Source organism: Monodelphis domestica, chromosome 3 (genome assembly GCF_027887165.1).
Source record: "Monodelphis domestica isolate mMonDom1 chromosome 3, mMonDom1.pri, whole genome shotgun sequence".
NCBI classification, from domain to species: domain Eukaryota; kingdom Metazoa; phylum Chordata; class Mammalia; order Didelphimorphia; family Didelphidae; genus Monodelphis; species Monodelphis domestica.
Genome location: NC_077229.1, coordinates 205,595,191 through 205,609,746, shown reverse-complemented (window position 1 = coordinate 205,609,746; position 14,556 = coordinate 205,595,191). Strand labels below are relative to the sequence as shown.

Below are 14,556 nucleotides of genomic sequence, written 5' to 3'. Positions count from 1 at the left end.
TCAACACCTCACACCCTACACCAAGATAAATTCAAAATGGGTGAGTGACTTAAACATAAAGAAGGAAACCATAAGTAAATTGGGTAAACACAGAATAGTATACATGTCAGACCTTTGGGAGGGGAAAGGCTTTAAAACCAAGCAAGAGATAGAAAGAATCACAAAATGTAAAATAAATAATTTTGACTACATCAAACTAAAAAGCTTTTGTACAAACAAAACCAATATAACTAAAATCAGAAGGGAAACAACAAATTGGGAAAAAATCTTCATAGAAACCTCTGACAAAGGTTTAATTACTCATATTTATAATGAGCTAAATCAATTGTACAAAAAATCAAGCCATTCTCCAATTGATAAATGGGCAAGGGAAATGGATAGGCAGTTCTCAGATAAAGAAATCAAAACTATTAACAAGCACATGAAGAAGTGTTCTACATCTCTTATAATCAGAGAGATGCAAATCAAAACAACTCTGAGGTATCACCTCACACCTAGCAGATTGGCTAACATAACAGCAAAGGAAAGTAATGAATGCTGGAGGGGATGTGGCAAAGTAGGGACATTAATTCATTGCTGGTGGAGTTGTGAACTGATCCAACCATTCTGGAGGGCAATTTGGAACTATGCCCAAAGGGCGACAAAAGAATATCTACCCTTTGACCCAGCCATAGCACTGCTGGGTCTGTACCCCAAAGAGATAATGGACACAAAGACTTGTACAAAAATATTCATAGCTGCGCTCTTTGTGGTGGCCCAAAACTGGAAAACGAGGGGATGCCCATCAATTGGGGAATGGCTGAACAAACTGTGGTATATGTTGGTGATGGAATACTATTGTGCTCAAAGGAATAATAAAGTGGAGAAGTTCCATGGAGACTGGAACAACCTCCAGGAAGTGATGCAGAGCGAGAGGAGCAGAACCAGGAGAACATTGTACACAGAGACTAATACACTGTGGTATAATCGAACGTAATGGACTTCTCCATTAGGGGCAGTGTAATGTCCCTGAACAACTTTCAGGGATCCAGGAGAAAAAAAACACCATTCATAAGCAAAGGATAAACTATGGGAGTGGAAACACCGAGAAAAAGCAACTGCCTGAATACAGAGGTTGAGGGGACATGACAGAGGATAGACTTTAAATGAACACTCTAATGCAAATACTATCAACAAAGCAATGGGTTCAAATCAAGAAAACATCTAATGCCCAGTGGACTTACGCGTCGGCTATGGGGGGTGGGGGGGAGGAAAAGAAAATGATCTATGTCTTTAACGAATAATGCTTGGAAATGATCAAATAAAATATATTAAAAAAAAAATTGGAACTGAGCAAGTGGAAAGTAAGACATCAAGAAGCAATAAAACAAAATCAAAAGAATGAAAAAATAGAAGAACTATTTCATTAGAAACCCATAAAAGAAAATTTTCCAGACCTACAAGAACCAGAGAGCAAAGTGGGAAGAGAAAGAACCCATTGATTTCACATCAATAGAAATCTCCAAATGAAAACTTATCACCCTTATAGCCAAAATCAAGGTCAAAGAAAAAATAAATATCCAGCAGCCAGAAAGAATTCAAGTACTGAAGCAACACAGGTAAGGATCAACATAATTTAGCACCCACAAAAAACATGGAATACAGCATTCCACGAAATATAAATGCTTAATGACCAAAAATAATTTACCCAAGAAAAAATAGTATATCCTACAAGAGAAAATCAAACTTTTAACAAATACTACACTTCAGATGTGTTCTGACCCAAAGCACAGTACAGTGGGGCTATCTCCTCTAATATTCTAGACAACAAAGCTTTCAATGTAGTAAGAAGTTATTCTTTTTGAGTGTTGTATAGCAATGATTCTCCATGGAATATTCAGAAAGATTTTTTTAAACTTAAATTTCTGATTTTACCCCTATTAAATTTAATCTTGGTAGTTTCAGTTCAGCATGCTAGACTGTCCAGATGTTTTTGAATGGCAACTATGTCATTCAAAGTTCCTGATACAAATATCAGCTTTATGACACCAGCAAATTTGATAAGCATGCCATCTACTCCATCAATCAAATCTCTATGTTGTTGAACAAAATGGGATCAAAGATATCCCTGTGCAGTACTTTGCTAGAGAGGTGACATTAGACCTATTAACAATTACTCTTTAGGTCCTGCCACTCATCAAGTCCTGAATTCACTTATCTATACCATCATGTAGGCCATTCCTTTCTATCTTGTTCACAATAAAAAGACTGTCAAAAATGCTTTATTCAAATATAAGTAAACTATATTACATATATATGTATATATATATACACACACACACACACACACACACATATCTACAAATCCAATGGCCCTTCAGTGAAAAAAACGGAAATGATGCTAGTCTGGTATTGTCTCTTCTTGAGTCATTCAGTGACCATCATTTCTCTTTCTAAAGGTCAACAGATCATTCCTTTAATAATATGTTCTAGAGAGCAGTAGCAATTAGAGAAGAAAAAGAAATTGAAGGCATTAAAATAGGCAAGGAGGAGACCAAATTATCGCTCTTTGCAGATGACATGATGGTCTACTTAAAGAATCCTAGAGATTCAACCAAAAAGCTAATCAAAATAATCAACAACTTTAGCAAAGTTGCAGGATACAAAATAAACCCACATAAGTCATCAGCATTTCTATATAATTCCAACACAGCTCAGCAGTAAGAACTAGAAAGAGAAATCCCATTCAAAATTACCTTAGACAAAATAAAATACTTAGGAATCTATCTCCCGAGACAAACACAGGAACTATATGAACACAACTACAAAACACTTTCCACACAACTAAAACTAGACTTGAACAATTAGAAGAACATTAACTGCTCATGGGTAGGACGAGCCAATATAATAAAAATGCCCATCCTACCCAAACTCATCTATCTATTTAGTGCCATACCCATGGAACTTCCAAAAATTTTTTTTACTGATTTAGAAAAAACCATAACAAAGTTCATTTGGAAGAACAAAAGATGAAGGATATCCAGGGAAATAATGAAAAAAAAAATACAAAGGAAGGGGGCCTTGCAGTCCCAGATCTCAGACTATATTATAAAGCAGCGGTCACCAAAACAATCTGGTACTGGCTAAGAGACAGAAAGGAGGATCAATGGAATAGACTGGGGGGCAAGCGACCTCAGCAAGACAGTATATGACAAACCCAAAGATCCCAGCTTTTGGGACAAAAATCCACTATTTCATAAAAACTGCTGGGAAAATTGGAGGACAGTGTGGGAAAGATTAGGTTTAGATCAACACCTCATACCCTACACCAAGATAAATTCAAAATGGGTGAATGACTTGAACATAAAGAAGGAAACTATAAGAAAATTAGGCAAACACAGAATAGCATACATGTCAGACCTTTGGGAAGGGAACAACTTCAAACCAAAGCAAGACTTGGAAAGAGTTACAAAATGCAAAATAAATAATCTGGAATACATCAAATTAAAAAGGTTTTGTACAAACAAAACCAATGTAACCAAAATCAGAAGGGTAGCAACAAATTGGGAAACAATCTTCATAAAAACCTCTGACAAAGGTTTAATTACTCAAATTTACAAAGAACTAAATCAATTGTACAAAAAAATCAAGCCATTCTCCAATTGATAAATGGGCAAGGGACATGAACAGGCAGTTCTCAGCCAAAGAAATCAAAACTATTAATAAGCACATGAAAAAGTGCTCTACATCCCTTATAATCAGAGAGATGCAAATAAAAACAACTCTGAGGTATCACCTCACACCTAGCAGATTGGCTAACATGACAGCTATGGAAAGTAATGAATGCTGGAGGGGATGTGGCAAAGTGGGGACACTAATTCATTGCTGGTGGAGTTGTGAATTGATCCAGCCATTCTGGAGGGCAATTTGGAACTATGCCCAAAGGGTGATAAAACTGTCTGCCCTTTGATCCAGCTATAGCACTGTTGGGTTTGTACCACAAAGAAATAATAAGGAAAAAGACTTTCAAGAATATTCATAGCTGCACTCTTTGTGGTGGCCAAAAATTGGAAAACGAGGGGATGCCCATCAATTGGGGAATGGCTGAACAAATTGTGGTATATGTTAGTGATGGAATACTATTGTGCTAAAAGGAATAATAAAGTGGAGGAATTCCATGGAGACTGGAACAACCTCCAGGAAGTGATACAGAGCGAAAGGAGCAGAGCCAGGAAAACAATGTACACAGAGACTGATATACTGTGGTACAATCGAAGGTAATGGACTTCTCCATTAGTGTCAATGCAATGTCCCTGAACAATCTGCAGGGATCTAAAAAATACTATCCACAAGCAGAGGATAAACTGTGGGAGTAAAAACACCGATGAAAAGCAACTGCTTGACTACAGGGGTTGAGGGGATATGCCTGAGGAGAGACTCTAAATGAACACTCTAATGCAAATACCAATAACAGGGAAATGGGTTCGAGTCAAGAACACATGTGATAACCAGTGGAATCTTGCGTTGGCTATGGGAGAGGGAAAGGTGGTGGGAGGGGGGGAGGGGAGGAAAAGAAAATGATCTTTGTTTCCAGTGAATAATGTTTGGAAATTACCAAATAAAATAATGTTTAAAATTTTTAAAAAATCCAACTGAAAAAAAATAATATATTCTAGAATTTTAGCAGAAATCAAAAGCAAGCAACTCAGCCTCTTCCCTTATAAAAAAAAATAGCTCTCTAATTCTTTGGTACCTTTCTTACTCTCTACTATTTACTCATTAAACTGTGAGGTCCTTACTACATTGTGTTCCTAGAGGGCAAGAATTGTCTTTTGCTTCTTTTTTTTCTATCACCAGTGATTAAAACAGCACTTGGTACATACTAGGCTCTTAGTAAATGCTTACTGAATAACTACTGGCTTTTAAGGATCCCTGACAATATCTGAGCAACCACACCTGTTAGTTCTACCAGGAACTATTGACCTATAGCCTTCTCTTACATCTTTAAAAAATTGTTATGGAATGATCTATGAACAAATTTACTGTACCCTTAATGAATACATGAGAAGAAAGCATACTTTCACTGATTATTCTTTAAAATAGAGCACATCTTAAGTTACACAACTGAAAAAATGTAAATATAAGATTCCCCTGTGCCTAATTAAAATTTGTTAGTTTAAAAAAATTGGTCTATGTAAAGACTCTAGGTGTCTCCTGGGCATCTTTAACATGGTTCCCCTTGTTACTTGAAACAATAACTTTCAGATTAGAATGTCAAGGTAGATGATCTGAATGGAGCAGGGTTTTGAAAGCCTCTACTGTAAAACAAGATACCTTATGTTTTTAAAGCAAGTCCCCAGTTTGATGTTCCTTAAGTTACACTTTAACAGATCTTAAAATTATGATTTTTCAAGTACATCAGTAATATTATATATTTTATCTGAAGCTACCCTCAAAGACTATATCCTAAGTTACACACAGGTTTCTTTCTGATCTATTTGACAGAATGCCAAAACTCATGAAGCCATTCTTTTCTTTAGTATATTTAAACATGCTGTTATAACCATTGAGCACATTATGACATAAATGCAACCACAGAAATAACTGTTCAACAATCTTCTGGTTATCAATATGATGTGAAGCATAAAACAGGAAGACTTACCAAAAGGTATTTGCCATTATCACAAAAGATGTACAAGCATAATCTAAAGAAGTGTAGCATATAGATAAATAGTAAGATTCCCTAGACAGCAAAGGACATTGTGCTTATTGAATCAAGTCCTGGCACATGAACTGACTTCCTAAATTAACACAATCCCCACCTCCCAAATGGCCATTCTGGACAACTGGAAAAAACGATAGGGGGGAAAAATGAATATTATCTAGATGATGAAATGTAGTTAAATGGAAAGTCTGATAATTTGGCCCAGGGACTGGCAAACAATGGTCTCAACCATTTTTTGTAAAGGCTCAAAAAGCTAAAAAAATGCTTTTTACATTTTTAAATAAAGTTTTCTTGTACTCAAAAAAGTTAAAAATAATTCTTAGCACAAGGGCTATACAAAAACTGGCTTCCCTAGATTTATTCTTTAAACTTGAGTTTGCTGACTCTCAATCAGTAAGTATATTCTGAAAAGTTACTTAACCAGTTGTGATCAATGACTAACCATCAATCCTGAGGTCTTAATTCTTGAGTATGAAACATGACCTACCTCCTGGCTGAGAAGCGATGGGACTCTGGGTGTGGACTGAGGTATATTTTTGGGACACAGTCAAATCAAGAATTAGCTTTGCTTGGCTATGCATATTTTTTACTAAAGTTTTTTTTTTTCAAGTGGGGAGAAAGATGTGAAGGAGAGAATATAAATTCTTTTTTTATTAAAAAATAATTTTTTAAACAAAATCATTTGACCATGCATTTTTTAAATACATTGAGGTTAATAGAGAACTGAATATGAAGTAGAAAGCAATCTAGTCCAGATGCTTTTGGACACTAACTTTGTCCTTCAGTTGCTTTGTTAACATTGTCATGCTATTGGGATTAACAAAAAAATCAAATGGAATTACAGTTCAATTTTACCTGACTAACTATATAATTAAAAAGACATTAAATTAGATTTCACTTCTTAAGCTCTTCCTCCAGCCAGCATTAATCTCTGTGACACTATTTGGGGGAGAAAACATTTAATAATGATAAAACACTATGGTCTCAGGAAATTCAAAATATAAGGTAGCTAAAGGTAATGCAATAATTAATATTTAGATAGCATCCTCAAGTTTTCAAAGTGCTTTACAAATATAATCTCATTTTGTCCATGTAAAAGCCCTGGGAGGAAGCTGCTGTTATTAATTCCTCTTTACAAATGAGGAAACTGAAGTAGACACAGATTAAGTAACTAGAATATAACTAGTTATAAGCTAATAACCAGGGTCATACAGCTAGTGTCTGGAGCTGGATTACAATTTATTCTTCTTTACTCCAGGTTCAGCAGTCTACCTATTGTGATATCTCTCTGTCTGATAGGGAAAGACTCAAGATAGTTTATAAGTAGCTTGTAGCATGTTATAAAAGAAGATTTACACACACAAGGCAACATAAAAAACATCTATCACTGCCATGAATGACCTAAAAAGGAGTTGACTTAGTTGCATAGAATGAAAGACAACCAGTGGACAAGTCAAGTGCTACACCAGAATTCATAAAATATTAAAATATTAAGAAGAAATTCTCTATTGTGTTCAGTAGATTCTATATGAAGGCATTATGGAAAAACATGAATATGAATCACAACAAATGGGAATACATGAATGAGTTGCAATCTGCATCAGTAGATGATATATTAAGAACATAAGGTGTCCAGATATTAAGCAGATTGTTTGATTAACAGACCATTCCAAAGCAGAACTGATAACATTTTTTTTGGTAATATACTTCCAAGAACCACATTTTCGTCAGTGTAGGCAGTCCCACTAACACCTCAGAAAGCAATCTATTGATATTGGTAACCTTTGAAAGTTAGCCTCAACTAAAATAATTAAATTATATTTATTTAAAAATTAAAATTTTTAAGATCTGTTAAACTGTTACTTAGGGAAGGCATATCAAATGAAAGTCTTGCTTTAAAAGCAAAGCATCTTGATTACAATTGATTGCACTCAAAATTCTCTAACTCTTCAGTTTGAAAGCTACTGTTTTCAAAACAGCAACAAGAAACCACTTTCAAAGGAACTGTTGTCATCAATGAACAATCAAAGGAAGTTGATATTGCTTATCACAGGCCCAAAATCAGAAATTGCATATATTGTTTATTGTATCAGGGATTAAATCAAAGAATTATTAATACAGGGTTACAATTGTACAGTGGGAAATCCCTGGATACTACAATTGAACCAGGTTTATTTTGGAAGTTTCAAAGGAGTGGGAGAATTTCAAGTGGCACTGTAAAATGATGGATTAATTTCTATAATTCCCTCATTTACGACTAGAGTTCTTAGGAAACCTATACTGAGTGTTAATGTGTCTATCTTGCTTTTCTATTTGTATCCTCAAAGCTTAGCACACTGTAAGCACTTAATAAATACTTATTTACTTATACATTTATCCAGTGCCTATGTAAATATTTTAAATTAGTATTTCTTAATATAGTAGTTTCTATATTGCACAAGTTTAGTGTCACTGTATTTGTATTCAAGGAGCTGTCTCTATCAATAGTCTTCAAATAAACAAATTGTTTTGTTTTTTGAAGATTATCATACTCAACATATTAGAATCCAATGGTTCCCAACCTCTACAACCTTTTAATTTTATAGCTTTGCATGACAGTAATTATACTATAAATAGCCAGTGATTAAGGGGATGGGGGAGGGGGGGTGACAATGCTGAGAACGGATTCCCTAGCTTCACTAGAATCCACAGATTCATAACTTGGAAACCACTGGTAGAATGGAAAATGATAGACCCAAGTTTAAATCTAAAGTCCGACATGTGTTATTTATATTAACTTGGTCAAAACATTTCATTTCTCTATACCTCAATTTCCTCTTGTGTAAAAAAGTTATGATACTTGCCTTTCTTGCTTAACAATGTTGTTGCAAGTAAAGTGCCCCATAAATGTGAACTATTATTAAAGACTCAAAATGTTTTAAACAATGTGTTGAGACAAAGCAAAAAATAATTTACTGTTTTCTAAATATAATTTAAAACACTTCAGATATGCTAACACCTCACTTCATGAGTATATATATATATATATATGTATATACTTAGTAAATTCTTGCTCTCAAGGAATCCAGATCCTTAAAGAATAAGCAACTTAGGCTAGCTTGTTTTCTACCTTTTGGGATATAAACCTTTCTAAAAATGTTTTACATACCACCCTACCTTCTGAAATAGAATATATTAAACCTAATTTAAATTTCTTTGATGACAGGGTCATTTCAAATACTGATTACAGTACTGCATGATTATACTTTCAGAACCTACTGTAACCTATGTGTCTTGGTTCACAATAAATTTCCCTAGATCTCCTTTGCCCTTTTCAATCATGAGGCAGCAAAGTACCATGGAAAAATTCTGAATTTTGAATAAGAAGACCTTAGCTGGAATCAAACCTGTATGACTCCCTTTATGTGTCCCTCGGCAAGTCACTTAATTTCCATGAGCTTCATTTCAGTTCATGTGTAAAATAAAAGGATTTGAATTAGCCACCTTATGAGGGCCTTTCCAGCTCTAAATCTAATAGTATGTGTTTGTTTAAGTATATGTCCCCTACCTTATAATCACACATGTCAATTCAAATTTCTGAGGATGTACTAGCCTGTTGCAGCCCTTCTTCCAGGCTAATCTGCTAATGAAAACTCCAAAATAAAGTTTGTTAAAATTTCATGTAAAGGAAGATTAAACAGGTTCTGATTTGAAGGCCATTATTAAGGACTGTAATCACATATTTTGGTTGTTCAGAGGTCTTTTTTTTTCTTTTCCTTTTAATCCTCAACTAAGTTCCAGAAAAATGAAGTTACCTGGAGCTAAATCAAACCCTGGAGAAATAGAAGAAAGAATCTGTAATAATTTGGTTTATGTTTCTCCTTGGGTGGTGGCCCTTACTAAGAGTTAAATTATAAAAAAGCACACACCTCTTATTTGAATATAGCTTAGACTATAAAAACCAGTTATTATCTTAATGCCACTTTGCCCAAAGACAATGCTTAAGACCATGGTTTCAAAGTGAAGCTATCAAGATGAATCAGTAACCTTAAATCCAAAAGAACGTTAACTTCCAAATGATGACAACTAACTTTAAAACATGCTTGCTTATAATTCACTTCAAATTCCTCTATCTACTTCCAGAATTTAATTCCATATAATGTAAAATATTAATTTGTTAATTTATTTTCATTTTGGGTACAAAGGATTAGTATAGTGCCCACCACACTACCTTTTTCCTACATACTGAAATACTAATGTTTTACAAAACTGGAATGCACCTAAGATATTTTCAAGAACTAAATTCTGTCTGGTATTTCTGGGGTGGATCCAGAAGGCCAGTGATTCCCTTTTCTTTGGCTTTCTTCTTCTTCTGTCTGTCCTTGCTGTTGCTGCTGCTGCTGCTACAGAGAAGTGGATTTTAACAGTGCTGGTGACTTACTACTGGATACTGTTTGAATCAGAGGACTCCTGTATTGTAAGATTCTTTGGCCCGTTGGCCCTATTCCTACAAAACTCCCTAGCCTTAATTACTACTGTAAGAATTTAGTTTAGAATAATTATAGAAGGTATAAGGGTTTTAATCTCTATTTTGGGTTAAAAAGTTAGGTATCCCCTAATTCCCCTTTTCCCTTTAGCTAAATAAACCTGTTATTTTAGATATATAGTTAGTTTTGAATCCTTCTTTTAACCCACCTATTATAATACTCAAGTTTATTTTTTGAGGTACTAAATACTAAGTAGCCATAAAAAGCAGCTTGAACTTCTTATATCTAAAATCATTTTTAATCTCAGGTCACTTATAGTGCAAAGCACATAACTGGTTATATCTTCATTTGTAATTTTAAAATATGCTTTTAAAGCTGTGTATGTTAATAAAAAGCAATCTAACTTTCATATTAAATGCTTCACAAAACAAAACTAAGTTAGCTCTCATATATGTACATATATTATATGAATTTTTAAATTTTCTTTAATCTATTATCAAACTAATTTCTATCAACTGTGAATATGTAAAGAAAGAATGGTGTGGTAATATTAAATTTTAAAGGGCTTAGAGGGAATGAAGCTCCACCACTATTCCAGATTGGAAGGCAAAAGTAACTACAGTTTAAGTTATTGTGCTTATAAAATAAAATGGGGTAAAAATTCACTGTCCTAGAGAGAAGCTTCATATAATTCTAAAGGAAATTACATACCACAATCACATACACTTAAGTTAAATGTTTCTTCTCTAATTAGACCTTGAGTCCTGCACTGCTTTCACTGTAGTCTAATTCATCAGAAATCATGAACCAACTAAATTGCTGAAGCAATCTGACAACTTGGTTTGTCTGATCCAAGTTCCATTATATTACTTGAGAAGATCTGAAACAAACAAACAAAAATATCCAATCTCTTACTCCTCACACACTCCCTCCCAAAATGCAACAACACCTAAAAAAGGATGTCTGGAAGGAAATAAACTATTTTGAATCCTAGTCACTTCGCATGCATAACTAAAATATCAGTACTACTACAGAGACTAAATAGCCTTTAAGATACCCCCAAAGAAGTGGACTACAATGCTTCCTATACTATTTAAAGAAATTAATTGCAGGAGGGGAAGGGGACTGGGATAGAAAATTAATATTCTCCACCTGAAAGCCCCCAAAAGTAATACATTTCACTGGAAATGGAGTCAGTGCTAAACTTAGGAGTCAGAAAGACCAGAGTTCAAATCCTGCTTGGGTACTTACTAGTTTTATAACTCTTACTTAACCCTTTTTGGCCTCAGTATCTTCATCTCTAAAATAAGAAAAATGATAGCACTTACCTCTCAGATCTATAATGAGGATTGAATAAACCTTAGAGCGCTATATGAAGGTTACTATTATTAATAGTAGTATCCTCCAAAATTGGAAATCCACTATCTGGGGGGGGTGAGGGTGGAAGGGAGAGAGGAAAGGGGGATGAGGGCATTCTTTTTTAGCCTAATAAGTTCTTATCCTTTGTTCCGTGAATCCCTATGGCAATCTGTTGAAGGCTATGGACTTCTCTCTGAATGTTTCTGAATGCACAAAATAAAACACAAAGGAAACCAATTATCCAAAAATATTTTTTTAAAAAGACCATCACGGAGGTCTGGTGAAGCCCCCCCCCCCCCCCCCCGTCCTAGTAGGAAAGTGGCAGAGGGGTGAGAGAGATATGTCACGAACAAGCCAGGAGGAGAGACATCACTGCCCCCCTCCGGTTCCAACCCCCTGGATTGGCCCACTAAGGCTCCCCGGGTGCAAGAGGTCTTTGGGATGTGGGGCGCTGACTTTACCCGTGAGGTTCCTCAGCACCGTCCCGTGGGCCCAGAGACTCAGGACCTGCTGCACCGACAGGTTGATCATGGAGTTATCTGCACCCTCCGCCTTCATCTTCCCCGGGGGGCGCCCGCCGCTCTCTCCGCGGCTCCGGGGCGGCGGGGGCTGCGAGGCTCGGGGGGCGGCGGCGGGGGGGCGGCTCCTCCAGGCCTCCGCCGCCGAGGCCGGGGGCGGGGCGCCGCGGGGGCTGCTGCTGCGGCGGCGGCTGGGGCTGGGGCTGCTGCTGCGGAGGGGCCGCCGGGGGGGTCTGCTCAACGCGTCTCCAAGGCAGCCCCCTCCCCGCCGGGGAGACATTGAGGACAGCTGGCGGGCCGGGGGAGGGAAGGGGCCCCCGAACGCAGGCCCTATAGGACCGGGGAGAGGCCGGGAGGCCGCCGCTCCTCTTCAGGGACAGTGTCGCGCCGCGGGGCCCTGCAGGTCGAGGAGGAGGCCGGACTCGGACCGAGAAGCTCCGGGTGACAGGCAAAAAGCAGGTGTGGTGGCCGTAGGGATCCCGCTCATCGCCACAGAAGCTAGAAGAAGAAGCGGAGGAGGAGGTAAAGGAGGAGGAGGAGGAGGAGGAGGTGGCCGCGGCGGCGGCGGCGGCGGCGGCACCTGCCACCCGCCTGCCCGCCCGCCGGCCCTTGACACTCGAGGAACCGCCCCCTCCACCCGGGGCCGGCGACCCCCCCGTGCGCGCACCTGCGCGCCCGCGCGTACGAATTCTGAGAGCCGCCAGCCCCGCCTTCCTCGCCTGATGCGCATGCTCATTCTGCCTTCACCCACGACTCTCGTCTCTTCTCTCTTAAGCGCGCCCCACAGCGCTTGTGTGGAGGTAGGCGGGGTAGGGGTGGGAGCAGAGAGAAAAACGTCAACAGCGCCACCGGTCCGATCTTAGCCCTCGTTGGGTGTAGAAAGGAAACTCCGCCCCTTATACACAACACACATACACACCGAGCTTTTGACACCTCCCTCCTACTTAAAGAGGAAGCAGCTGGTGGGGGTTGAAGATGGGAGCCAAATGGAAAAGTAGTGGGTAGCCAGAGCTAAGACTTTGGGATGAGCGAGTTCTAGTTTTGGAGAAGTAGCTGCCCTCTTTAGGTCAGTGTCCCCTAGGAGGCTGCATGCGCGTTAGGGTCTCAGTTCCATTACTAAGAAAGATGTTTTCAATAAAAAATTTCCCTTAAAGCCCTTGTAGGAAAATACAAACATCCTGAGGAGTGGAGGGTTTTGTCCAGCGTGTTCTTTCTGGGAGGACGAGGAATCAGTTTATGTTTTCATAGGATTTCTTACCTGACAAGGGTCATATTTTTATACTAAAGGAGCAGTAGAAGCCTTTATCCAAGACCTCTTTCCCTTAACCCAGAAAGATGAGCTTGAAGATCATGTTTTGTTTTAGATACGAAGTGCAAGAACTTGAGCTAGGGGAAAGCACTGGATTTGTAGTCGGAGGACCTTGGTTCAAACTGGTGCTCGGGTCACATAGCAAAGGTCTCTTTGGACCTTAGTTTCTTCAAGGGTTTTATGATCTCTAAGGTGCTTCCAGCCCTAAATTCTATGATTCTCAGTTGACTTGGTGGTATAATAGAAAGCAAAACTAGAACGAACATGGAGAGGTCCCCCACATGTCAACATTCCTGGGATGCCATTCTTCCCCAAGGGGACCTGCCTGCCCTGGCACTGGCTGCCCAAGCTGCCTGCCAGGCTGGGATCTGCTAGTAGGCATGCTTCTCTCCTGGTTGCCTTTACATGAGAATGGTACAGACTGCCCTGCCATCTCTGCTTCCTATGGGGTCTTAGGAGAAGAGAGAAGGCAGCAGAAGGTGTAGCCAGAGTCATTAGGAAGGAGCTGGCAAGCATCATGCATGGTCTGGATTCCTGGCCAAACCAAGATGGAAGCACTTTAGAGATCATAGAGAAGCACCTTTTCTCTTTTCTGAAGAAGAAGCTAAGCATCCTGACAAAGGCAAGATGAAGGAGAGGGAACAGCAGTTATTTATTAAATGCTAGGCACTATGTTAAGGGCTTTACAAATAATATCTCATTTGATCATGACATAGTAACAAGAGGACTTACTCTGACTACAAAGTATCAGTATTCAAATTCCACCTCTGACACTATCTAGGATTGTATCAGAATGAAAGGATTGTTGTTTGAGGTCCAGTTCTATGGTCTCGTGAAATCCTCAACATGCAGAAGAGAAGGAATTGGCATACTCCTTCACTCTTCCCTCTGATCAGATCTGTTATCATCATTCAGAAACTGCCTATCTTTCTTCCTTTTTTTTTTTAAACTATACTTTTTGTCTTAGTAGCAACTCTAAGACAAGTACAAGGGTTAGGCAAATAGGGTTAAGTGACTTGCCCAGGGTCACACACCTAGGAAGTATGTGAGGCCAAATTTGAATCCAGCTTTTCCCATCCTCAGAGCTTGGCACTCTATTTGCTATGCTATCTAGCTTTCCCCACTCTTCCTTCTTTAAAGTTTGTTGCATCCTATCCAGATCCTTGTTGTCATTTTGATACCTCTAGGTCCTTTTCCTTC

At 38.3% G+C, this 14,556-nt stretch overlaps 1 protein-coding gene across 1 annotated transcript in view; it reads right to left on the bottom strand.

Annotated features, from left to right (window-relative positions):
• The window catches only part of TMEM170B (transmembrane protein 170B), a 47,747-nt gene extending 35,275 nt beyond the window's left edge, over window positions 1-12,472 (bottom strand). Inside the window, exon 1 of the mRNA XM_001377209.5 lies at window positions 11,991-12,472. Within this exon, the coding sequence (XP_001377246.3) occupies window positions 11,991-12,327 (337 nt within the window). The 5' untranslated portion in view covers window positions 12,328-12,472. The remainder of the gene's footprint in view (window positions 1-11,990) is intronic.
• Between the last annotated feature and the right edge of the window lie 2,084 nt (window positions 12,473-14,556).